General features: G+C 46.6%; 1 protein-coding gene across 1 annotated transcript; it reads left to right on the top strand.

Moving 5' to 3' along the window:
- The first annotated feature begins 1,077 nt into the window (after positions 1–1,077).
- On the top strand, positions 1,078–7,417 carry LOC144153473 (U8 snoRNA-decapping enzyme-like). Its single transcript, XM_077685114.1, has 3 exons — positions 1,078–1,311; positions 6,022–6,288; positions 7,165–7,417. The coding sequence occupies exons 1-3, from the start codon at positions 1,078–1,080 to the stop codon at positions 7,354–7,356; spliced, it is 693 nt and encodes a 230-aa protein (XP_077541240.1). The 3' UTR covers positions 7,357–7,417.
- The last annotated feature ends 20,021 nt before the right edge of the window (positions 7,418–27,438 follow it).

Here is a 27,438-nt window from a genome sequence, read left to right as displayed (position 1 = left end):
TCTCAGACTTAGACCAGGAAACACCCTACGTTTTACCAGTAAGCATTTACAGTCTCCATGGGACATTTCAAATGCCAAAGTCAGAGTAACACTTCGTCATCAGAAGCCATTCACATGCGGTCAGTTGACACTTTTGTCGTGAGCGTTGAATTCTGCTGGGCTTGAACCTAAGTATACTTACTCTTCACTTTAGGGGGTAAGTTTTGGCCTTGTGCTGCCTGCTGCAACTTCGGCCCCGGCGCCTGGGTCTTTCCTTGTCTGTTTCGAATTTACTGCCATTTGGGGCATCGGGTTTAGGTTTTTGCCACAAGGATGTTTTTCGAGCCCTTCAGGTTTTATTTCGGAATAAGGTCGTTTACCCTGTTCATAAAGCACATCTCGTACTTTCTTTTGCTGGTACGAGTGATATCTGTTTTAAATTCAGTATGTTATAGTTATTTCGATTTTCTTGGGTTCTCAAAATTGTTAACGTCACATCCCTGACACTCTCCTCAGTTCTATTTTACCCTTAGTTTTCCTTCTTAACATTTTTACCAAATCTGACATGGCCAATTCCCCAGAGTCGGTGCGCACCATTAATTTATGGGCACCAACTAACCTACGTACAAGAACCAATCTGGACTGTTAAATAACCACCGACCTCCTCCACGGCTACTCAGAAATCATTGTCCAACAAGGCTGAACAACCGGCCACGCCACGCGCCCACCGTATTGAGAGAGAGAGAGAGAGAGAGAGAGAAAACACTTTATTTGAGCACTAGTTGCAGGTGCTCTCTTGAACTCTTCAAGGTCTAGCGGGTACTCGATGGATGCGTCTTTGCCTAATAGTACTATTTCGCCGTATAACTTGCCACGTTCTTTCCGTAACTCACCCAATAGTCATCCTACTGTAAAACCGACGTATACCGCCCCCATTTGGCAGTAGTGTCGGACCACCCGCAGGCTCGCCACGAGGAAGAAGAAGAAGACGTTCCAGGGTGCTCGGGTGCTCCCATTGAGTCTCTTCCGAGAACCTTCTTAGCAATATTCGGCCGGAAGGAAGAAACCGATCGAGAACGGGAGACGCCGTGCTTCGTGATGTCCATGGGTTCGCGGAACGTGGAAAAGCCGGCGGTGGGCACCGCCGAACCATACAAGCACCCGCTTGACCTGAACATCGTGCAGAAGCTGAAGCTGAACCAGCACGGCTACGAGGCGTGCTCCGTGGCCCACGCCCTGGCCACAGGATACCGGAACGTCGCTCACGTCATGATCTGGGCTCCCACCGACACCATGATTATGCGCCGCTACAAGCAGAAGGCCGTGATTATGGTGAGTGGGAACATTGCACGGAGGTCGGCTTCTTTCTGTGGTTTTGAGTCTGTGTACTTTTTTATAATAATTTATGACGCCAAACTGTTCATTGCAGACAATAAGGAATGTGGACTTGCCGATACACGATGCTCCTCCACCTTCGTCTAGCTTTTGCACGCCTCGTAGTTTCACGAAAAACCTCCGGTTGGTTTTAGGCAATGTGATAGTAGCACGAAATGGTTTGACTGACTTTATACGCACGACGTCGTGGGGTCTGGCGGAAGCCATTATACGCACGACGTGAGTGACGTGCCAACGCGGCAGCCAAAGCAACTGGCGCCGCGCTGTTTCCAAGCGGCTATATCGCCCTTTTCCTTCGCAACACGGGTACCGTACCAGAGGTCGCGAAGCCGATGGTTCAAATGACAGCCGTACAACGCTCCTCGAAATGGGTTTTCGTTTAGCTTTCGCGCTCCGTATCGCAATAAAAAAAAGCACAGCTGATGTTATGGATGCAATGCAGGACATAGAACCGGATAATGCATTTATTTCACGTACGATTGCAGCTATGGGACTTTTTTAACATGCTCTGTGCCACATTACGTCCTTGACAGACCGACCATATTCCCAATTACCGATGGGAAATTTGGGGCTCTTAAATAACGTTCAGCTCCTTAAAACAACCTAGGTTATAATTTTCACGTATTTTTTATCTCGGCGTACAATCTGCATAGTCAATGCAGTTCAGAAGCGCTCGGGTTGCGATCGAACCCTAACGGATGGCGGTGCTCTTATCCAGCCTCCGAATTAATACTGCGGGGTGGAAGCACCTGTCCTATATTTAGAATTAACACTTATATAGAAGATTACGTTGACCGATAGCCTAAACGATGCGGCAAATTGTTCTACTCATGCGCGTTAAGAAAGTTACAGGTTCAAGTTAAGTTGCAACAAATGATTAAAAAACGAAGTCAGATGCACCCCCATTTCATCTTATTCTTAAACGGATTTCAGTGGCCACATGCAAGCCACTTTTCACCATTTCGAAACGAATACCCACGACATTTCATTTCAAGCACATCCACATGTGTGGAGCAATGATAACAGCTTTCATGTTTGCTTTGGGCATTGGCCATTTACGTACACTAAAAGTTAGAAACCCAATGTGCACTGAACGTTCCAAGAACTGCTTGGTTTATGTATACGTCGTGAAGAAACTTCCTTCATGCGCGAAGGGTTCGCGAGCCTGACCCCCCTCGACGAAATGACGCAGACACGCAAGAAACAGAAAGAACCAGTTTATTCCGGACAATCAAACAAAACGGCATGCGTAGAAATATCAGCGTGTAACATAACAGTCATGCGAGAAACCGCGACACTCAACAACAAGTTGCACCGATGGTTCCGAACATAATAGGGCGTTTTAATTAACACTCACGGCGATTTCTAAGTCTATTGTCAGATTCTGTTATCGTGATGCCCGAGTCTGTTGTCGGGTTTGTGTACTTCAGTTTCTTTTGCAGTCGTTGAAGTCGTACACTTAGCCGCGAATGGACGACGTCCACTGTTTTTGTAGCTTTCATTACGAAAAAGGCGTTGTTCCAGAGCTGAAATTCTCAAAGGCGGGATCGAAATCGCTAAAGCAACTGAATCGTGCCCCAATTTGGAATGCCATGCCGCCTCCGTCGAAGCGGCCAAGGGGCTTGGGGAACCCGCCAACCCGTCTGATGAGGGCGCTTTCAGTTTTCAGCAACTGCCCCGTTGGCGCCATAGTCGCGTCGTGCGTATAATGACTTCCGCCAGGCTACACGACGTCGTGCGTATAAAGTCAGTGAAATTGTTTTCGGGTCGCTTGTGATTGTGGTCGGCACCAGAACGCGGACAGCCTTGCAATGTTTCATGGTATATTTGAGATTCGTTCTTCTGTTGGCCCTTTTAAATAACCGCCATTCGTCCATTTATTTCTCGCATGCGTTCCCAGAACTAACCATTACTTGGTTGTGCGATGTGACTCAGTGATGGCCAATTGCCCTGCCTCTAGAGAAAACCTACCTATCAACAAGATTACCTTAAATTTTGATGACACGTCAAACTGTGTAATGGAAACGTCACTTTTTGGAGATAGGTGGGGTTATTTAAAATTGTTGGAAACAAGGTGAATTCCCCCTTGCGACACAATCATCCGGGGGCTATCGCTCACGACGATACCGCATAGATCGGAGCTCGACTTCATAAGCACCTAATTAGAGTAAGGTATCCATTACCTCCCAACCAATTCATTCCTATTGTACACAGCATTTGGCCTTAAAGGCACCCTGCAACACTCTTTGAGCAGTGCAAGTAAACCTGCGCGACGTTTAGATTACACTGCCAGGAATACCTGAGCCAAATATTACACGTGCACGTGAAGCGGTGAGCGCGCAAATCGATGTGAAAGACGCAGAAAAACCAACCGCTCTCTCTTCAGTTGTCCTCATTATGCATGGCCTAAGGGACGTCACATAGGCCATGGCTGCCCGATCGGCTATCACTGGTCCACTTCGCGGCTAGATTCTCCCATTTCCGTCGTCGTCATCGCTGTGTACGAACCTCTTCTATGCCTGAACCTGTAGGCACAGTTTTGCCGTTTCTTTTGTGTTTTGAGTGCCGGCGGAGTTTGAGTGATGAGCTCAATACTTCCTTTTCAACGGGACCACTCGACTACAAACGTTTATTGCTTCAAAAACGCCCTACCAGCCTGAGCGCGCACTTGCGAGCAGGCACCCATGCCTGCTTTTTTGTGGCACAAGACCGGAAATAGGCCCCTCCGCGTTGCGGAGAAAAGGAGAAAACTACCCGGCATGTGATATATCGAAGGCCGCCGAAAAGAACGCCGCGAGCCGCCCCCCTCTCCGGGAGAGAGCGCGCAGCTTTCGTCGCGTTCCGCGGTCGAGTTGAGAGGGAACGATTATTCGCGATTTCTCATCGCGCGTAGTTTCGTTAATTGTGAACGGATTTTCATAATTCTTGCGGGAGGAGATTTCTGGGACAAGAGACTTTATCCCAAAACACATTACTAGTAGTCGATGGCAAGTGTTGCAGGGTCCCTTTAATAGAAGTTATTTTACAAATTTCCGTGTTTTGTGGTTATTATTCATCCAGCATTTGCAGCATCTGCCCAGGCACTTTCGTCGTTCTTTTGAGAGCTCCATAACACTACAGCAGTTTGGGCTGTAGTGTTCTCAGGCCCCTACCTCGTCTTCCTGCAGCACTGAATTGGTTCTAGTACAGAGGATGATACGCAGTTTTAAGATATAACCTACCCCAAACTGTAGTGTTTAAGGATCACCCCAAAGGCCTTGGGCAACCGCGTTTGATGAGCGTTGATCTTGCTGATTCTGCTAGGGAGGCCGAGAAGTATATAGGAGGTGCTCGCGGAGAAGCTGATTTATACCAAACAGAAAAGGAACGGCTGCCTGCTTCTAGCGGGTATGTGGTGAGGTGCTGGCTACCTAATATCCAAGGCTTCCTGGTAGGCGGAACACACTAATACTCAGCTATGGAACACATATCAACGCAAAGATAGACGAAGACTTGTTGCGTGTTCCTTCTTAGTCTTGTCTATCTGCTTGCTAAATGGGTTCCACAGCTCACTACCGACTTACGCAACAGCATATTCTTCTTCAGTAAATTTCTTCTACAGTAGGTCCATCGATGTGTCGACCGTGCCTTTTTTCATATGTGAGTACTCTTGTGTGCAGCATTTGTCCCTTGTTCCGAATAAGGTTCTGCCTGTATTCACGTTGAAATGTTTTCCAATCATTTGAAACACATGAGAAAGAAATGTGCTCTCGAAAGCATTCCGTTTGGGTCGCGACAAGAGAGTAACAGTTCCTTAAAAATTGACTGTGAAGAGCAAGGATTCTGGTCGCATTATTCGTCGTGACAGGAAAAGGGTACTGATCTAGCTCTTAATCACTACTGATGACGACAAGTGGCAAACGCGGATCAGGCAATACTGCACGGATGCGTCATCGGAGGATTCTGTAGCAGACTGGATATTCAGATCTAGGGCCATGCTTTTGTAAGGGCAACTTGTGCGTTACCGTCCCTCGTTTACAACCTTCTCAACGGTTCACCATGCGAAAGGACACGGCCTCTCGTCTTAGTCTGCTTTGGGATAGTGTTGCTACCTCTTAATATGCACCGTTCTTGAACGTGCTGTCTTTTATGATGCCCTAAGAAGTGAAGACTGAAGATGTGGTTAGCAGATGGGTTGAGGAGAACTCGCTGCTGATTAGGTGACAGGTGAGACAGGATGTTAACATGTGGGCATGACGAAGGTGACAGGTCGAGACCAGGAGTTTGGAGATAAGACGGCAGGGGTAGTTTACGTGAGGTGGATCACTGGTTGTGGAAGAATAAGGGGAAATACGATGTAGGTTAGGTTGATAGATGTGGAAGGACAGGGTTACCTTGGATGACAATAAGTGATGAAGGAATCACAAAGCCTAATAACAGATTATCCGTTGTGTCCATCCGCTTTCTGTACCTGCGCACATTGAGCCGCCTGGCGACCCGTAAGGCGAGGGAGGAGCCTTCCTGTAGATCAGAAGGGATGGGCTCAACGAGAATGTTGCTTCGTGTACTCAATAAAACTGTCCAGCCATTTGCCCCGAATTTCTTTCGTGCGTGCTCCATACGAGTAGAAGTGGGTATGGCCTTCTGCTTATCTTGCTTCTGCGATAGGCGGTGCTTCGCTACGACGGCTACCTCGGCTTTCCCGGCGGCACTTTGGACCCTGGCGAGACGCCCGCCCAGGCCGTCAACCGCGAGATGCGCGAGGAGGTGAACGTGGACACGTCGCGGTTCAGCGTCTCTGAGCCGGACCACCTGATCAGCTTCGCAAACGCCGCCAAGCAGTTCGTGTGCCACTTCTACTCGCTGCGCCTCACGCTCGACGAGCTGCTGGTTATCGAGAAGGCCGCCATAGGCAGCCTCGAGCACGGCCACGAGGTCAGTACAGGTTGAGAGCGGCTCTTGGCAGCGTAACGTAGTGCATCGGGCGAGATGGTGCAAGATAATTACGTAACACAGCGCAAACACAAGCAAACGAACGAAAGCAAAGACACAGCGTTTGGGTGTGGTTCCTTCCTTCCTTCCGTGTGTTTATTTTCGCTGTAGTGCGATATGATGTTTACAGCGCGTCGCATTGACAGAAGAATGTTCTAAAGGTATCCCAATCAGCAGTAGGCACTGTGGGAAAAACGTCCAGATGGCGAAGATATTATCAGTATCTTCTAAAATTTCCGCGTTTGCAGCTCTGGCTCAGTCGTGTGTGTTCTGCGGAAGAACACACGGGCACACAAAGATATGGAAACAAACAACGGGACAATTTATTGTAAGCGGAATTTCTTTCAGAGCGTGTCGGATACCAGATCCTTGGATTCTTTTCAGACGGAGGCCGAAGCAGTCTTGATTAGCCGCACGAGTTATAGCCTAAAAGTAACGAAGGGTAGCAGGGGTGTTCGTGCCTTCTGTCAATGGCCATTGTTTAATGACGCTTTTTTTGTGGCGACCCCAATTTGTATCGATCTTTAGACGCATTGAGTGGCGTTGAACGCTGATGTATTTGGAGGTGTCGGTGTACCCTTCTGGGCAATTTTTTCAACTGCAAGCAAGATCTGCGAAATGTATCAGTATGGCTGTCAGCTTAATTCATTTGGTGCGGTGTCATGCCCAGGCATTGTACTCTCCATATCAGTTAAAATTACAGCATCGGCGAAACTTAGCCAGTCACTATGCGCGAAAGTCGGAACAAGGCAGGGATAGTACTGTCGTTGGGCAAGCCTTCTGCCGCAGCGGCGGCACTTGCATCGTCTCCCTTTGCAGACGCTGGGCATTCTGCGCGTGCCTCTGTACACCATGGCGGAGAGCTCGCGGGGCCTGCCCGTGTTCCTGGCGCACAAGTTCGCCGGCACTGCCCGGGAACAACTTCTCTACGGCGCCGTGCGGCTCGGTGTGCTCGACGCCGACGCCGTGCTGGACGCGCTGAAGGCAGCGCAGCACGTCGGGTACACGTGACCTTCCGGGCTGACGGGACCTGTGCGTCAGTCTTCCGGTGGCAGCACTTGCGAGAGACTTTTTGGGTTCTGACTTTTTTACGTGATTTTTTACTATAGGAGGCGGGGTTCAGCAATCAACAATAAAATGAATTTGTTGCATTTCATCTTAATCTGGAAATGTCAGCCTGTGGCGTAGGAGGACCGACGTCAGAAGCCCACGGCGACTCTGGGAAACCAAAAAGGAATGGCAGCAAGGGAAAGCCGCACGCTCCCTATCTCGTTTAAATACAACATCTTTGCGTTGTGCAGCGTCGTGCGATTGCCATGTATGTGCCCACCGACGCGTTTGCCTTCACTCGTAACACAGCCTGGGATAATTGGGGCTTCGTGTGAGTTACACGTATAGCAGATATAGCACGTATATAAAGTGCCTGCATACGTGGTTAATGTGGCTACGTGGTTATTGCGTAGTTAACCAGCTGCCTGGTTCCACCCACTTCATAAGTCCACCAATCAAAACCAAAGGCGATGCCGGTGCGTGGCGTTGGCAACCCTACAACAAAGATGAGCGAGTTGTTTGGTCGTACGGCCGCTCATTCTACGAGAAGTTATAGTTCGCAAAACACAGAAACCATGCACAAAACACAGCACCAAACACTTTTATTTTGCTATTCCCCAACGATAAATTGTCAGAACATTTTGTTTGTGTATATTAACAATATTTTAACGATGCAAGTCGCAGTAATGTTTTATTCTGCGTGGTAGACACAAACGTGTTCGTCTTTTATGCGGATATTTAGAAGTCCATATAAACTGAATGACTGATCGATTAATTTATAATTATGGCTGTGATAAAAAGAACTATATTGACACGTATATTAATTTAGGTAATTTATGTCCACACCATAAGAAGCAAATTACATAAAATTTAGAATTAAATTTCACGAACCTTATGTATTCTGAAGCAAGTATCTGTCTTGGGAGCACACTTAGCGAAAACCCACCATGACAGCCACACATATCTGCGCTTAAGCCTTAAATCTCCCAAAATACGACTTACCTGTATATGAAGAACGATAGGTTTATTACAGATTTTCTCACTCAAGATTGATTTATGTTTGTAGCGTCGTGTCCGTTCTTGTAACGCAAGTGTGTCTGGGATGAAAGAGCATCCCATCTATTCGGTTTCCTTGCTTGTCTCCAATATGTTCGAGTAGGCTGAATAGAGTGTCAGGTTACTGTGCACAATGACAACCTATATACAATGCATCCGTGTGGGGTATCTGTTTGAGGTTTATTTGGTTTCGTGGCGAGTTTAATAACATTAATTTGAATTATAGCATCATTTTGTGACCTTTTTTTGCGCTGTGTCCAGTTACGTGACTAATTTTGTGTGATTCTTCTCTGAGAGGTTTTCCCCAACCAACCCTATTGGGCCGAATCTCGGTTCGGGCGAGACTCCGTGTTACTACGAAAACCTCAGCATCTGTTCAGTCCACCCATTATCTTCGAGGGGCGTTTAGACATCAAGCCGAGTGTAGCGCATTTATTTAACGATTACCATTGACTGCAAAGTGATTCGGGGTTTTTCCCAACAACACTTTCCAAAACGTAAGTGGATTGTCGACCAAATTGCTCATTTTTAAGCGTTTTGCGAACTAAACGTAGCACGTTCACTCTGCCATGTTCTGCGCCTACTTTCCCTTTTTGAAGCGCCTTATTCACATTGATACTCTAACGCAACCGCACACATCAACGAGTACATCCTGTGCTGAAATGTACCAATCGAAGAGAACTCATTTCAGAAGCTTTCAAATTACTTTTTGTTTCTATTAACAGAGAGATGAAGCTTTGATGAAACGCAAACAAGTCAGCCGGGATATATGGCGGGATCTTGCGACTTCAGATGGCAGTGAACACAGTGTAGTTGAGAGCGCAAGAACGGCTGAGCACAGGTAGGGCAAAGCATGTGCACCATGGCAGGATGATGAAGCAAACCGATATAACGCTACGCGATACATTATGTTGCAACTGGCAATATAGTGGGTGTTGCAAGTTTTACTGGCTAGGCTAGCTCTATCCCTTGTAAAGAGGATGGTATAGATTGAAGTAGCGTAGAAAACCGGACCAGTTGAATAGATTCATCTTCACAGCGCAAAAAAAATAACGGGAGAAAGAGTGGTATTGTGAAGAGTGGAAAAGATTGTTGTATGTTGTTTTGGCCTTGAAGCGCGCAGGGCAAGATGCTGCCGACGTCATTTGGAGGGGGTTTATCAGGATTCGAGGGCATGGATGCTGACAGCTAGTACTTTTTTTAAGAGAGTATGTTCGGTATACCGCTCGTGCTAGACCGCATTGTATGTACAAATTAGTGGTGATGTTGGTTTTGTGTCTAAGGTACATGGGTTCATAGGGATATGAGAATCGAGTGAGGAGGGTGCGTAAACGGGCGGTGTCAAAAGAATTTGTGGTGGTACCGGAGTGCTTTAGACTGTAGTGGGAAGGGGTTCGCACAACTACTCGTACAAATCCAGCTCAGGTCGCACAACTCAGGTCATGTATGTTATGAAAGTTAAAGCACACATGTGTAATGGAACTATAAAGAGTGTTCTTATGAGAGGGTGCTTTTACATCGAAATCAGTGAGATATTTTGAATCTCCTCTGGGAATCTGGCAGCAGGTCTCACTATCGCTGGACAACCAAACGAGATTTGCAAGCGAGAAAATCGGGTGGTTTTTGTTCAAGTCCCAAGCAAATGATAATCGCAAATCCTCAATTTCATTCTTCCGACAGCTTTCATCGTCATTCGTCAAGGCCCGGGATATGGTATCGGCGAATGATGGATGGGTGCGTTGTAACCTCTTCAAAATCTAACTATCGAAATGGCCGCGGCTTGTTTACAGAGAAAATTGTCACTGACCAATGTAGCTGAGGGAGTAGTTTCAGTTTCACCTATTTTCAGTTTTCACGTGATGTTAAATTATGTTTGAGTCTAATGCCGTGAAAATCGACATCAAACTTTTTGTGCATGAACCTGTGCGTAACGGTGTTACAACATTTATTAACCCAGCAGCCAAAACTTGCTGACTAGGTCAGGTTTTAGATAGCTAGAGCCACGCAGACGGAGTGGCAACAGAGTTGTGTGCCCTAATCGCCTTCGTAATAACATGGGTTTGTAGCGACGCCATCGTCATCGTCTTCATCACCTCCTTCATTATCATCATCGGTGCGTCTACTGGCGCGTGAACTTTGCCACACAAGAGATCAAGTGCAACTGCCCGCCTGGGTGGTCACTGGTCTTCGGCGCTCCTAATTCAGGCCGGGCCTACGCTTGAATAAATGCAGGAAACCGCAGCCGCTTCACTGAGCTGATGTCTGCATCTTACAGCTCCAATAACTATGCTGTCGCACTTTTTTGTCTTCAAATCAGTTAGAACTTTTTATTAAAACAGTAATTCTCTTTGGACTTAAGCTATTTTAGGATCCGTTTTGCTTATACAGACGCCGGGAACTAGGTCGCTCAAAGTACCAATTAAACTTCCCCTTACAACCACCCATCTTTCAATTCAGAATTTCGCTTGCTGTGAGGAAAAAAATAAAGTTGAAGTAAATATGGGGTTCCTTGCCAAAATATCGAAACATCTGTTGTTTACTATGCAACAAGTCCACGGCCTGGTCCGGCCTGGGTAAAATGTGATACTGTTGCGCAAGAGAAAGTGGGGTGCGAACCTGGGTCCGTGTTTTGTGCATACGGTTCTCATTTGGCGTGGTACCACTTGTTGGGTTTGGCGAAGCTAGGAACCGCACGCGGATTTATTGGCTCTACCCGTGGGGCACGAGTCGCGATAGCACTGCGACGATATAGGGGGTGGGGGTCAATTATTGCACGGTCGAAAAGAAAACACTTGATTATAAAACTTTGCTCTGGCCGACTCACCGGTACCCTCAAAAGCAATAAATATTGCGTTGAACGGCGTGTCGAAAGAATGGTTTCGAAAAACGGGTCAGCTCACAAGAAGAGTCTGCCAGGCTCCAAACCAGCGTTGAAATTGCGGTCGCAGAACCCTGATGCGCACATGGTTAAAATATGTTCTGATTTTACCGTACATTAGCAAACAAAGGCAAATGGTTTCTGGGTAACGAACCCAGGTCTGTAACAGTTGTTTTGGCTGAATGGTTCGACGCCTGGCAGGGCAGGTCGAATAGCTGTTACTGTGCCAGCGACTGAACAGACGGTGGTAATGCACATGATGCTTATTGAAGGTAAATTATCGTCGGTAACTACGTCGGACGATATCACGGTGGGTCGGTGGCACGCTGACTGCACCTCTCTACATTTTCCCGGCCGCAGCACGTTGCAGCTCGAAGCCAATGCGCTCCCTCAGAAGGGGATACACGGAGCGCCATAGGCCAGCCATATCTTTGTCGAAGTCGAGGTAGATGGCTCCAAACAAAGCCTCCAGAAGTTCAGCCAGAAGCTTAGGTTGTTCCTCCGCCAGATCGTGTACGTTGCCGTGAACGCAGCAGCGGAAAATGTTTTGGGCGAAAGTCACCTCGGATGATACAATTTGTAGTACAGACATTCATAGGCATTCAACAATTTTTTGACGAACCCCTTTGATTTAGGCAAAAACTGTAGTTATTCAATAAATTAGAGCGAAACGTTCGGAAGGTCATCGAAGTTGCTTTGAGTGCCTTCAAAAAAAGTACAAATCCTTCAATATTCCCAAAGTTGCCATTACGCAATATATTAAACTTAATACAGATTACTTTTACGTTTCTAAAACTACTTGTGTTTACCTAGAGCGACGTGGAACCTTTTGAAATTACCGGGAATAACTCGTGACCGCCTGAAATTATTATATTCTACGTGGGGCACCTTTTTCATTATTACTTGCTTGGAACTACTTGAAGTTTCATAATTGGAACCATTTTGGTCTAACTAGGCAATCCGTGGTGCTTCACATTGATAGTCAATTAGGGAAGTCAGTTATAGTTTGAACTATTTTGCGTTGAATAGCTTGCTTGGAATTTACGAGAAGCAATTTGGAAATGTGCCGATTTTGTTTATGTACCTGGGAATTCTTGCAAAGCTTTCAATTTTTTCAACTCCTTCAAATTGAGACTGGCTGTTTCGGACTGACATTGTTTCGAAGATGTCGGAAGTGCAAACTAGTGATGTGCCATACCGGCTTTGGCACCGTTCCTCGCTCTTTGCTACCACCACTCACGCTCTTCCTTTCCTTGTGTTACTGTAGTGTTCATGAGTTGAACATGCTTGTGCAATGCCATTCGATTTTCCAGCCTTCTCAGTGCTAGCGCGCTTTCGCCTGGGACAGCTTCTTCAGCCTTCGAGCCACTCCTATCATGACGACATTAAACAGTACCATCAAGATGGCCGACCCTTACGGAGAACATCTGTTGCCCGTGCTCTCTTCGCCCACCTGGATATATCCGGCCACGAGTTCGGTGCTTCTGGTCGACAGGAAGACTCTTACAACAAGGGCGTATGCCCAGCCAGAGCCAAGGCCCTTAGCGATAAGTTCCGAGAGGACTACTGCGCGCGATTCGTCAACACGGCGGAATTCCCGAACAGCTCAAGCTACACACCCGCGTTGGGAGACGCGTACGGAGTCACGAGAACGGCAGCAAGCACCAAGTGCGATAGAACGGAAGAGGCAGAGTAAGTGACCATCGCCCTGGCGCTAGTAGACGGGGACTGCGCAGCGGTGTCACTGACTCGCCGATACATACAAAACTATTCCTCGCCCAGCGCCGCGCACATACTGGAACAGGGCAACCTAAGATTGAAGTGCCTCCTCTTGTTTCCAGAACGCAAAAAAAGGAGACGGCCGCTGCCGGAAACGAGGAAGCCTCTGGAGCACCATGAAGGACAGAATGGTCACTTACAACGAAATGACGAAGGCGTATTCAATGGCTCGAAGGAAGCTCACTCCCCCCCAGCGACAGCTAGACAGACCCCAGACGGTAACATTTCGAGAACTGCAGATGAGGACCTTGCCGACACCACTACGTCTGCACAATATATCCTGAGACCAACCTAGACCTTCAGTGCAATGTCTGCCACAAGGAGACGGCGGCACTTAAGCGGCGCTGTGGGACTGCAAGACGCATCCTGAAGAAGCTAAATAAGATACCGTAGCGCCGCGCCTTGCAGCGGCCCTGTCGTCATGCAACTAAGACGAAGAGCCATGGACCATCCAGCAAGCCCGGGAGGCAGCGGCTCGACCGCCTAGAGACGCTCTCCCGAAGGCGGCCTAGGCCCGGTCGACGGACTTGTAGCGGGCAAGGGCTCGCGCCACGTCGGTTTCGCGGGCTCAGAAACCGTTTGTTGCCCTCCACGCCACTCCCGTAAATGCTGGCATCCTTTTCTTTGCCTTTTGTTTCTTGTTCGGGCTGGAGCAACACAAGCGGGAGGTCTGCTCTTTTCATGCTTGCTTTTATCCTTCAGGGGCTGGAGCCTTTCCTTTTTGAACTCGTCGTGTTTTTTTCTTCGGCGGTGATTTTTTTTGCTTACTATTCTTACTAAATGTACCCGGGGACTACCAATTAACTGCATATATTTTTCCCCGCGTGTACCTGCAGTTTCTTTGCGCTAAATAATGGGGACATGTATAGCAAGTACCAGCGGTTACCCGCCGTGGTGGCTCTTTGGTCATGGCGTTGTGCTGCTGAGCACAAGGATGCGTGTTCAAGTCCCGGCCGCGGCGGCCGCTGTCTGGTGGAGGCGAAAAGCAAGAACACCCGTATGTTCTAGATTTAGGCGCAGCTTAACGATCCCCAGATTGTCAAAATTATTCCGGAGCCTTCCACTACGGCGGGCCATATCTTGTGTAGCGTCGGCAATTTAAACACTACAATAACCATCATCATCAAGTACCAGCGGTTCAAGAAGTTGGGAGTGGCTCTGCTTATATAAGCCTATTGATCAAGTACACTTTAAACTGTAGGCCAGAAATTTGAATCGAGAGATAAGCGGCTATCGTTTCAGAGATAGCCACTTGCGTCAAAATGCGCTTTGGGGTTAATGGCCCCGGAATTTCCAAATCCAGAAGTGGCAGGGAGCATAACTGGGGTTTGGGTGTGCCAATTACACTTTTTGGGCAATCCGGACTCTAGATAGTCTGGGGGACCGCGGATAATTTCAATGAGTTCATCATGTACGGGGGCCGCCTCTGGGTTGCAACGTTGCATCTTCTATTTCGTAACCCCCCCTAGGCAATAACAAAAGCAACATTTCCGTTTTTGTTATCACCAAGCGTCCGTCCCATCTGTTGACCGTCCTTGCCTTCCTCTGCGCTAAATAATTTTTTCTGAATGATTGTCACGAAGCCAAGGACGACGCAGTTGTCTTGAAGGAGAAACAAGTTTATTGGAGCGAACTTGTGCTTCCCTAACAAATCAACAGAATACAGAGGCGGCGAAGCAGCGGTCAACAAAGGGACTAGCACGGGCGAGTGTCGTCGAATGAATGCCGCGGCGTCTGCTCTGCAGGCTTTTATCTTACGGCGAAAGTGTTTCTGGAAACGTCGATTCACATCCAGAACATTGTAGATCACAGAAGATTATTCTGGGCTAGTGGCGTTAGGGCGAAACAGTCTGCTTATCTGAATGTGATAGCCCGTGCGGCATAAAAGTAAAGAATGTAAGACGCGCTTCGTTTGGAACGCAGATAACTCAGCCGGGCGTGGCCCGGCAGTAAAAACAAACAATAAAAAATAAAACCCATACATGGTTCGCGGCAATATGAACCAACTCGCGAAACACGCTTCACAGATTTCCATTTTCTTCTGAGGGTTGCCGAAGCTTTCAGAAAATATCTGGCAGAAAAGTATTTACCGACCTTGACTTTCAACTAAAAAAAACAACTTCTAATGAGATTTTCTAACTAAAATCACGGTGTGTCGTCACAACTTCCTTTGCAAATTGCACGCCGGCAATACTAGAAAGAAAGTGCCATTATAAATACAGTCTAATCTTCTAAACTCGAACTCAAAGGGCCCCCAAATTTTGTTCAGAATAACTTCCGTTCAAATTATGGAAAGCTCATTGAATTGGGGACTTACCGGCTGCGGCACATGCGCAATGAGTGACCACGCGAGTGGGAAGTGCACGGAGGTTTATTTGTGCGTATTTCAATTTCTAGCTACAGCATTCTCATCATAAGTATGATAGTCGGTTGTTCACATCGCCACTGACCGTGGGATCGCCGATAAGAATTGCTGATATTACCTGGCTTAATGAAGGTCCAGTCAGTGAAAAGAATATGCGTACCACCAGAGAAGACATTGGCATGCCTTTTCTCACTGTCGAGGCACAATAGCATCAGTTCCACAATGCGGCGCCTGTACAGAGTTGGGGCACAGCACAGCCGTTGCGTTTTTGGCTGAAAAACCAATAAAAATGCACCTAAACATTCGAGGTCGCAGAGCGCCGCCTTGTATCAGATTAAAAGAGGGACGTTCTGGTCTTTAGTGGCAAATTTGTTGTCCAAAGTACGCACCTAGTCTCAAAAAATATCCATAGTCGGACCATTTCCGGAGCGCGGCATGTCAAATAAACCGTCCCAGATGCGTTCGTGTTTGAATTACCGGACCCTTTTGGCAATAAAATACAGATTACTTTCCGTGGACCACGTCGTCGGTTAGAATACAATGGAAGTTTGTATTAAGTGTGTTCGAAATAATGAGATTCGACTGTATTGCGATGTTGGGGTACTACGTTCCCAAGTTATACTGGGGCCGTAGGGGACGCCACAGTAGAGGACTGCGGAAAGATATTCACATCCTGGGCCACCTTTAACGCCCGCCAAAACCTCCAGATACAGGTGGGTTTGTTTTAAAGCGAAACTTTCTGCGCTTTACTGACGCCAAAAAACTCACTGCAGGTAAGGTAACTTTCTCTGACAATGAGGATGATGATCGTGAGGGAATTTAAAAGTGGTTAAAACCCGAAGATTTATCTGGCCGAAATACAATCTCTCCAAAATCAAAATTGTTACGCCCAAAGGGCGCCGCAGGAAAGCCAACATGCATCACTGGGTACCACAGAAACACAGCAAGCGCCTCACAAAGAAAACGGTTCCTGCGGTACGAATCAAACCTGAATCCCTCGCGTTATGAAGCCGACAACTATCCTATTGCACCATTCCGACACGCCGAAGGTGTTTGATTACTGCACTTTGACTTTGAGGTAGCATGGGATAAAGGTCCCAGTTATAACCCTCTTTCTCTTTACAAATTCTTTTATTCACAAAAGCCGGCCCCGTAGTAGCAGCGCTGATGGTATCATCCTCAAAACGCCTCAAGCAATCATCCACCGAAGCCAAAGAACACTTTAGAGCGGTCCATGATGTTGCACTTGCTAAAATGCGGTTCTCCTGGACACTGACATCAGATTTAACGAATGCTTTAGAGGAAAGTACAAATTGGTGAGTTTGGTAGTACATATGGTGGCGATGATGGCAACATATTTTAAAGCAGAGCTTCCTACCGCTACCAGGGAACGGTACCCTGGTGGTGTGCGGGACAAAAAACTCCCAACACGGCTAGGAATGGGGAAGGCGGTTTTCAGTAAGGGAGCAGAGTGTAGATGGCACGGCTAATTGTTACTCGGCGTTCCCCCGCGCGGTGCTCACACCTGTGGGCGCGATGGCGCGACGGCTTTGTTGTCTGCTTTAGTGACGTTCATTTTACCCCTGTTTTAGTGCAGCTTCGCGTGCATTGCGCGCTTCCTTTGCATGGCTTGCTTCAGTTGTTTGACAGCACCTCCTGGTTAAGCCGAACATGATAGAATTAAGTAGTCGTACGGCAAAGATACGTTAAGGATTGGTTTGCAGGCGGGAAAAGAAATGTAGAGACGACAGACAGACATCTCGCCGCTAGAGAAACGATACCTTTTGCGCACTTGCACAAATGAGGCTCCGTTTTCTGAATTGGTGAATACCGATTCGGTTGTGTTCTAAAGGTATTGCAAAAGGTGAATGGAGCAACTGGTTCTGATAAACAGCGATTATAGAATTACCGCAGCTTTCTCGCCATTCTCAAACATACTAAACTAACACGTTTGAATCGGCATAAATAGGAATCACTAAGCTCACATGCCGAATTGATTCGGTGACTGCGCTTGTGTCGCGCGGTGGTTTAGCCCCGAGCTAGCAGATCAGGATGGCTGGCAACGCTGTCTCACCCTTCAAAAGACGCACCTCTTCGTTTTTTTTTTTTGCTGACGCACGGCAGGGTTACAGCGACGGAGTCCGCCGCTAGAGCCCGGCCGTGGCCGATGCTGCTGTGTTCGGAACACCGCGCCCGTGAATTCCAGGTAACGGCTAGCAGAATCACTGCTTTCGCGCTTTGTAGAGCCACTTTTGTGAGTTCAAGTGACGTCGCTCAGGCAATTTTATGCAGAAATGCATTATAGTCGGGGGTTGTCGTGCGTGCCTTGGCCGGCGTCCCCAGCGCGTCTGATGATGATTGTGGCATGATGCCCCTAGGGATTGGCCAACCAAACAATCCATCACGAGATAGCTTCGCGTTCAACCACCATCGTCATCTTCCCGTAGGGGAACCGCTGAAGAAGAAGAAGGAGAAGAGACAAAGCTGCGAAGAGGAGGGCTGGGTGAGTTTTGGCTACCTTTATCCTCCTCGGCCGGCGCATCTTCCCGATCTGAACCCGGTCGAAGAGCGGCTCATCGCGCCTCGACTCCCCTTCATGAGCATCAGGCGGCTGACTCGAGGCAACGGGCAGTTTGGAATCAAGGGACAGGCGGTGAACGTGCCCATCGACGTATCGAAGGTTGTGCGGTGCCTTCCTCGCATGGTACCCGAGGACGTTGCGTTCGACGGTCGCATCAAGCGGAGGCTGATGAGTCCGGCAACGTACAAGCGCGGGTTTGTGAAGCGCGGCAACATCCTGGTTTGGCGCAATCACCTGGAACACACCCCGCTGTATCGCGCCATCAACGTTCGGGTCGATTGGAGTCAGCTCGATCACTTCGATGACGGCGGCGAGCGAGAGAAATCTCTATACCGAAGCGGAAATGACGGGTGTTGGAAAAGAAAAAAATAAATGATTACGCTCACACTCTCGCCTCTCTCTTCGCCATTATTCGCATCACACTCATCGGTGCACCCAATGCATTTCTGCATCCTCACAATCCCCCTCGGGGAGGTGCGGGGGAATTCTTTATCAGGAACAGTGCCACTAAGGAAAACATTTTTGTGGGTGTCGTTTAAAGATTTGCGTTCCAACCACCCTCACAGCCTGGATTGGAGCCTATTTTTTATTAGTAGGCTTCTACATTCTTTGTGGAGATTTTCTAAATCGCAGCGACGGTGGTCAGAGCCGGCGTGAAGCCCAGCAGGGGCGCGGGAGTTTCCGCTGTGTCCTTGTTTTGAGTTGTAAAGTGACCGTGCAAAGAGTGAAGAAGAATTAGACAAGTTTGTTCTAAAGAACGAGTAATAGCTGAATAAATAAGGAGGGACGCGATATCGATCCATTTTATGGCCGCTTCCTCCACGTTTTCTGGCGCTGCAGCGGCTTCTTGCATGTCTCGTATAATATCTGACTGAAAGACGTTCATTTCATAGGAGACGGTTGAAAGGTTGGTTGAATATGCAGAGCGCGCCCAATGCAACTTATATTTATTTAACAAGCTCAGAAGGGTAAAACTGCTTCAACGGCTACAAGTGCTATTCAAACGCTTCCGAAAATACCACTGCGTCATCCACGGTCACGAGACGCGACTGCAATACACGCCGCGCAAAACTGTGTTTATCCTACTTTCGAAACTAGCTTGTACAACCCCCCCCCCCCCCTTAAGTAACGAAGGTCCTTATTTTACCATCCCGAGGTGTGTTCCGAGTAGGGGTGACGTGGGGATCGACGAGTGGCTACGTCCGGGCGCAGTGTACACACTGTCTGTTGCAGGCACTCAACAAAGTCTTTCTTCCTTCCTTCCTTCGCTCACCTCAGTTTGACAATATCGCTCTGTAGATAAACTGACAGGAAATACCTAGCATGGCACCGACGATGTAATGAAGCGTCAATGCGCGGCAAATGGTCGACGTCATTTTTGGTAACTTTCACGTTTCAAGCTTCCTCAGTTTAGAAGTGAAGCCTTCCGCGGTTCTGACAGGATCAGGTGAGGGTTCATTTATGCTTTGGTAGCTTCCAGTTTCAGGCCGGGCTGATACCATCGCCAAGATTATTGGCTGGTGGACACACCAGGCCCCGTCCAAGTATGCTACTACAGTGTTGACTCTCAAATGCAAGGGTTCACGGCTCCATGTCGTAACGAGTATTTCGTTCGCCCGTTCCTGAAGTTAACCGCATCACAAGCAGAAAAAAGCTGGCGAAGCTTGCACTAAGTCCCGCAAGGCTTGAACCATAGCGAAGCCGCCGAATTTCTGTTTGCGTGACCAGTGTGCAATAACACAGAGATGGTTAATATTCAAGGTTTCCCTGATGCCCCAAAACTGAAGGTTCTGCAATGTTTAGTTAAAGCTTGCAATTTTCCGAAATTCCTGCATCTGTAGAAAACATGGCATCTTATGATATGATCTCCCCGGCTGACTTTTCCCGCTTCATAGGACCTGACCATGTCAGATCAACTAATATATGTCATTTAAACTGCCAGTCAATTAGAAATAAGGGTGACGACATTGATGCGTTCTTTAGCAGTTTTGACCGTGAGTTCCATTTAATCATGTTGTCGGAGACATGGTACGATACTAACTCAGTGCCTTGGTATCCACCAAACTATCAATGTTTCACTGCATCACGTACCAGTTGTAGAGGTGGGGGAATATCAAAACTTCTTCAGCAGAATATCTTGCCTGATCGCATTGATCAATTTTGCTGCATAACTGATGATTTCGAAGTATTAACTGTACTTTGTACCCGAACAGTATATTCCGTTTTCTACCGGCCACCAAATGGCAGCATAGTATCTTTCTCTTCCTTCCTTGAAAACCTATTTCGTTTTACATCAGATAATCGCTACAAGGCCGTTTTTGTAGGTGACTTTAACATCGACATGTTTGCAACCACTTCTGCCACAAGGAATTTCAATCTCTTAATAAGCACGCACGGCTTTTCAAATGTTATTTCGACTCCAACGCGGATAACGAGTTATACATCGACGTGCATTGATTTATTTCTTACGAACTTAAACCCTGCCTATATTAAAAGTGGCGTTTTCTCCTGCGGAATAATTGACCACATGCCTATATTTCTTAGTCTAAATCTGAAAATCGATAAGGTAAACACACGTACCAGGGCAGGTCAATGTATCACGGAAAACCGACTTGATTGATTGATTGGATTGATTAAACTTTATTTAGGCCGGCAGAACGACGTTTTTACGCGCCGCGACGCGGGCCGCGGCGTCGTCCTGGTGGCTACTCATCCGAGACGTGAGCTCGCCGTTGCCGACTCGCGAGTCTCATGCCTGGCGAGCGCCCGCAGGACCTGCTGGACGGCCCAGTGTTGATTTTCGTAGGTGTAGCTCCTTGCGGCTTCTGCAAGCCGTGGCGGGATGGTTCTTGACCTCGCTTCCATTGGGCTCGTGACACAGTTCCATAAGATGTGTTTCTGGTCTGCAGTCTCCCTGCAGCAGAGCTGGCACATGGCAGTAGGGTATGCTTCCGGATACATTCGGTGCATCAGAGCCGGGGTGGGTAGGGATCCGGTTTGAAGCTGTCTTAGTAGCACTGCCTCCGCCCGACTCAAAGAATTTTCGTAATCAGTTATGTCACCTCGACTGGAGCGACGTTTACTGCACTATAGATAGTAACACAGCCTACGAATCATTCTTGAAGATTTTTAAAACAGCATATGACGCTAACTTCCCTTTGCTTACCACTCAAGCTCATCCGCATAATATACGAAAGCCGTGGATCACGAGGGAATTACTGAATAAAATCAAAACCAAGTATAAATTGTATTGAAAATTTCTGAATTCACGTGAGCTGTCTGATTTTAAAGTATTTAAGTCTTTTTGTAACCAACTTACAAAAGATATACGTAAAGCCAGAACAAATTATTATAATGTCTCGTTTGACGCCTGCATGAATGATACGAAGAAAGTTTGGAATAAACTTAACTCAATTTTGAATCGTAAAACTGAAGTACCACATACTGTGCAAATCCGTAAGGATGGACTTGAAATTGCCGAACAATTAGTCCCTGATACGTTTAATGAGCATTTCACCAGCATAGGCAGCAGTAACTGCTATCTCAATGATTGCCGTTTTATCACGACCAACTCTGTCGACACTATCTTTCTTTATCTTACCAGTGAATCAGAGGTAATTCGTATTTTCCAGGAGATTAACAATAGCACTACCTGTGATACTGACGGCCTTCAAATTAAACCAGCCAAGTTTGTCATTAATGTTTTTGCTCCAGTATTAGTTTATGTTTATAATCTATGCCTATCATCAGGAACCTTTCCTCAAAAAATGCAAGTGGCGAAGGTTCTTGCATTGTTCAAAAAAGAAAATAGAGCATCGGTATCTAACTACAGGCCGATTTCAATACTTCCTATCTTTTCTAAAGCTTTGGAAAAATTATCTTTAATCGCCTATCCAACTTTCTGGAAAAGAACTCAATATTATCAAATTGTCAGTATGCATTCAGAAAACGAAGGTCGACACATCTAGCGTTACTTGAGCAAAAAGAATTCATTCTGAAAAACATTGAAAAACGACAACTTACATTAGGTGTTTTAATCGACTACAGCAAAGCCTTCGATAGTATAAATCATAAACTACTGCTCGAAAAAATGCGTTACTATGGCATCCGCGGCATAGCTCTAGAACTCATAACGTCATACTTAGGTCACAGAAGCCAATTTGTTCAGGTAAATAATCTTCACTCTAAAATCAGACAATTGCACTTAGGCGTACCACAAGGCAGTATTTCAGGGCCCCTTCTCTTCAACATGTACATTAATGACATCGTGAACGTTGACATTAATACAAAATACATAATTTACGCTGATGATGTTACTCTCCTTGTTTCATCTTGTGATGTCATGCAGTTGGTACAAACGGCTAATGAAGTGCTTGAAAAAATACACAGATGGTCAGCGGACAATGGCTTAAGAATTAACGTAGATAAAACAAAAGCGATGCTTTTTCAATCCAAAAACAGAAATGTCCTTTTACCGGCTGATATAATGTTAAACCACTCCAAAATTGAACTGGTGATGTCTGCAAAAACGCTAGGTGTTTTTTTCGACCAAGACATGTCTTGGAATACACACATTAATGTTCTCGCAGGGCAACTTTCGCGCATAGTTGGAATGGTATATTCTGTACGTGACCTTCCGTATAAAGTCAAGTTACTATTGTACAATTCACTATTTTTAAGTAATTTTAACTATTGTAGTCTCGTGTTGAGCACAACTTCTGCAACTAATATAAATAGGTTATTTTTGCTACAGAAAAAAATTATTCGGCTTCTATGTAATGCACGTTACTATGCTCCTACTGCCCCTTTGTTTAGTAAACTTTGTCTACCTAAGATTCAGGACCTGCTTAAGTACCGCTTAGCCTACACATATACTCTAGAACGCAAAGACAATACTAAGAACATTTCGTTGATAGCTAATCTTCAAATTAATCATACGCCCTATCCGACTAGACTGTCTGAATGTTGGAAAGTTCCTCGCCCACGTACAAACTACACTTTGCAGATGATTGGGTATACCCTTCCGAAGTTGTTGAATGGACTTGCATTTATTGACTTTGATATTGACTCATGTACAAAATCTATGCTGTTTAACTTGTTTGTTCGGAAAGACTATGATGTTTGGGAATAGTTCCTTGCTGTGTTTGTGCGGTTTGTGGCGTATATTTTTTTTTCACTACTGCCTTCACGTCGTTATATCCACTCATTGATGCGCTATCTATTGTAGTTTTGATCATATTGTATTTCCCGTGCTAGTTTTGTGTGTCACCCACAAGTGGTGTCTATGTACTGCTTTTTTTGTTTGTTTTTCCCCGCCGCTGTTGTTGTTTATGTTGTTTCTGTTGTTTCTGTTGACCATGAAGGATGTAGGGCTTCGTCAAGTTGCTGAGTGCAGCTTTTTACCCTATTTTCCGCCATAACGGTGTACGTTTATGGAAATAAACTTCAACTTCAACTTCAGTGAAGGACAAATCACCGCGCATTTATACTAGTTTGAAATTGTTGATTTACATGTTCCGTCATCGTTTTCCACTTTCCTGTAGTAGTCATCGCCATATGCATCGATGTCGTCGTGTTCGTCATGCCAAGCATTACATGTGCGATGGCGCTTCAGGACAGCTGGGGCGGAGCGGCCCGCGTGCGTGCACGACGCGTGAGCCGTGCCCTGGAGTTCTGTCCTGGATCTGGGCAGCAAATGTTGATCTATCAGTGGCGTTGGTTTCAAGGCAACGCGAGGCGCTCCACGGGGTTTTCGCCAGTTCATTTTTTGTGTTCTAAAGTGGCTGTGCGTGCCGGGGAAGGTCGGCGGTCGCCGCGAGGCACGCCCTATAAACCCCTCATCATTTTGTTGGTATTTCTAATTTTTAACGACATGTTTTGTTCCAAAATGCCACCATTGGCGGGCGCTGGATCACATTCCACTGTGACGAACATGCTGGCTCGGCGACGCCACACCACGCTCTCGTCGCAAAATATGTTACACCGGCCACGTTCGGTCACGGTCATCGTCTTGTGCTTGCGCAGTTAAGCGTTACCTCAAGCACTCGTATAATAAATACTCACCGTATTCGCTAAATATATTCTCCTGGATCTGTCCTAGCCTGCTGTTTTAACAAGTTGATATCATTCCCGCCTTCTGTGAAATGGCGGAGCATACCCTGCCGCGGCCTATGCTGCCACGGGGAGTAATCGCCCGTATTTACACCTGGCGTAGGAATAGGAACTGTGAACCCACCACACAGCAGCACCGCGCTTTTCTAAGGAGAGAAAAAGTTATCTCATTGTACTGCTGTCTGCACTTCAAATTCCTTTTAAATTTACTCTTTGCCTCACGGCGTCATCTGGCACACCTGAAGACTCATTTGTTAAAACGATCTTGTCATCCCCTCTGCCCCGCCCTTGCGCAGTGAATCTCCGCAAGGGTGGGGAGAATTCAGTGTGTTCTTTCCATCCTATTTTTATCGTTTCATTCTTTTTCTAAACATCCGATATCAGGACCTGAAAGATCTCCCTTTATGGGCGAAAGCCACTAGATTATCTGGAGATAAACAAGACTGAGACGTAGACAAGTAGCATGCACTCCTAATTTCGAGAAAGAGCTGAAGCAGGAGGAGGACTAGAACAAAATAAGCACTGCGCGCTTGGAAAATCCCCTTTTTGGTTTAGTGCCAATCCCCAAGCAACATCATCATCATTAGAAACAGTGGCGGTCCACGCAGACCCGCCGAGCCAAAAAAGGTGAGCGTCACTGGCGTCTTATTCTCCGAAATAACGTTGTTTTCTAATTTCTTTGTTGAACAAACCTTGTGTATAACAAACGCCGCTCTTCAAAATCTCCTCACACAGTTTCTCGCGGTAGGAAATGTTCTGAACCTACGAAATCACGGCGGATTCGGGGGAGTGGTTGGGGATGGCGGTATCGAGATACCAAGACTCGTCCAGTAGGGCCGTACACTGGCTGACGGTGGAGCACAGGATCTTCATTTAATACGTTTTACACAGTTTCTCACAGTTTCTTAGCTGTAATCCCAGATTGCATAAAAAATGGCTTCGAGCATTCTTTCGGGAAAACAACGCGCAAAAAGTTCTTATGTCACCTCACTCTGTGAGCTTATTCCGGTCGCGCAGCCAATGCTCTTGAAGGTCATACTACTTCTTCGAAAATGGCGTCTTGAGCAGGATGTCGAAATAAAATCAAGCAGAACACAAAACCGAAACGGTACCAAATTTTTTTGCCGTAACTGAACCAGAACCCTATGTGAACATAAATAGCAAAAACGGTTACCGGTGTATCGTGAAATGATTAAACCATCGGTTGTCCATAATGCATAGTCAATGCCGTTCAGGGTTTTCTATCCGTCAGCTTTGTAATGACGGCAGGTTTTTCCGCCTTAGGAAAATATCAACGCCCTATTAGTTACCAGACCTCCAAGAAGGGGATGAGCTCCAACACTAAAATGTATGTTGCTGCTAGGCGCACGCAGACGAAATATCTCACTCTCGCTTCGGTGCGGGCAATCTGAACCGTCGACTTGAAGTCTCTAGTCATCGGTTGCGCTGCAACAACCTAATCGACTAACGTAAACACAAAATGAACCGAAAGTGATTGAACAACAGATTTTTGGTAATTATCGTCTTTCACATTGTATTTTTGCATACTTTAAAACTTTTAATTTTGGGTTTTAATTTTTAAACCTGTATTACGAAATGGAGTGTTGTGTATTAGCCCTAGCCCGTTTGAAAATTGGGAGGGGCAGGTAGGCCTCCTGGTTGCTGCACCGCACATTGGAGACTTAAAGCTGCCTGCTTGTTGCTCATTGTAATTCACAGGGTTACAGAGGCATATATAAAGAATTTCTTACTTGATAAGATAAGGATAAAATAAGGGTAAAATATCGTCCCTCCAATGCACTTTGGAATACAGGTGAAGTTCGGTACCTCGGCGAAGCTCGTTAGGAGCTCGGTACCTAAAACAGCGGCATTAGTAGACCAGTGTCGGAATTTGTGTACCGTCTTGTAGATGTTGTTACTGTAGATCAGTTCAGGTAGAATTCTTGTTAATTGGTGAGGAAAGGTAGCCCCGTTCCGAATTCGCCCAAGTTCGTGTTCGGCGGGGTTTCTCTGCTGCGTCTAGTGTTCCATGCTTTGCTTGGGGCGTCGAAGGGTGAATGAAAACGAAATAAACTGCCACCCTCTTTCTTTTCAAAGAACTTGCCTTTCGAACTACCCTTTCGTCCGGCCGGTCACTGCGCGTAGATGCAGCCTGCGTGCCTATAAATGAGTGTCGGTGATCAGAAACCAATATGGGGGCACTACCGTATACTGCGCCGTGTAGAGGCATGTTTTAGCATATATCCATGTGCTTTATAAACTCTAGTTTAGCGAGGCTGGACTGTTGGGTGGTGGTGTGTACTTTCGTTTCTTAGTTTGGATCTTGTGAAGGGGGATTTATATAACATAGTAGCGGGATTGGTTTATTTTGTACTTGAATGCATTTTTTATAACCAGCACGATTTATTTTTGGGCTCCTTCGTGCATCTTACTGATGATTTCGGTAGCTTTGTTCCATTGTGGCAGTTTCAGCATTTGATGCGGTACGTTTTGGTGTTTTTTAAGCCGGCTTTGGCTAGTTCTTTTGAATACTGTAAAGACGACAGCCTTTCTGGGACTGCTCAAACGTGAAAACTCTAGATTTTTCTGTCTGCCTGTATGCCCATTTGTCTGTTCCTCCATTCGGCCATCCAACCAAAAGTATTAATTTCCTTAAAACGAAGGGTACATACGCAGAACCATTCGCAGCTGCGGAAACAGTTGGCATTGCTCATACAAGTCCCAATTATTTGGCGCAAAGAAAACCTCACTCACCTTTCAGTCAAAGTGTGACAACTTACCTGGAAGTCCCCATGTTTCAGTTAGGAATGCACGTTTGGTCGATTTCTAACCACAAAATGGCGAGCGCTCAAGTGCGCGCCTCGACCACGACGACCACCCAGCGTCCCCGGCGCTCGTTTGAGAGCGAAGCATATCCACCTCGGGAGATTGGCCAACAGTGGCCAAAAAAAGTGCAGCTTTGGCTCCGTAATTGTGTCAACACTTCCTCGGAACGAGAAAGACATGTCACAGCTAACGCCCCTCCACGGACATCAGTCCAATGATTATCACTTCCAAAAAAATGAAGGAAACTTACACTTCTGGCGCCAATGGTAGAGTAAAGGTCATATTGGCCATAAAAAGGAAGCAACTCGGCTGCAATCGTGGGCGTAAACCGTTGTGATGGTCGTGAAAGCTGCGTGCAGCTTCGTATACCTTCGAGTTTTACGCGTTAGTGTGAGCTGGCTTCATTTTTCGCGCCAGAATTAAAACAAGCAACGTGTTAAAAATGGC

Source organism: Haemaphysalis longicornis, unplaced genomic scaffold (assembly GCF_048455015.1).
Source record: "Haemaphysalis longicornis isolate Haplotype H1 unplaced genomic scaffold, Haemaphysalis longicornis Haplotype H1 scaffold_9, whole genome shotgun sequence".
Classification (NCBI taxonomy): Eukaryota; Metazoa; Arthropoda; class Arachnida; order Ixodida; family Ixodidae; genus Haemaphysalis; species Haemaphysalis longicornis.
The sequence above is the reverse complement of the archived record's forward strand: the minus strand, read 5'-3'. Positions and strand labels throughout refer to the sequence as shown.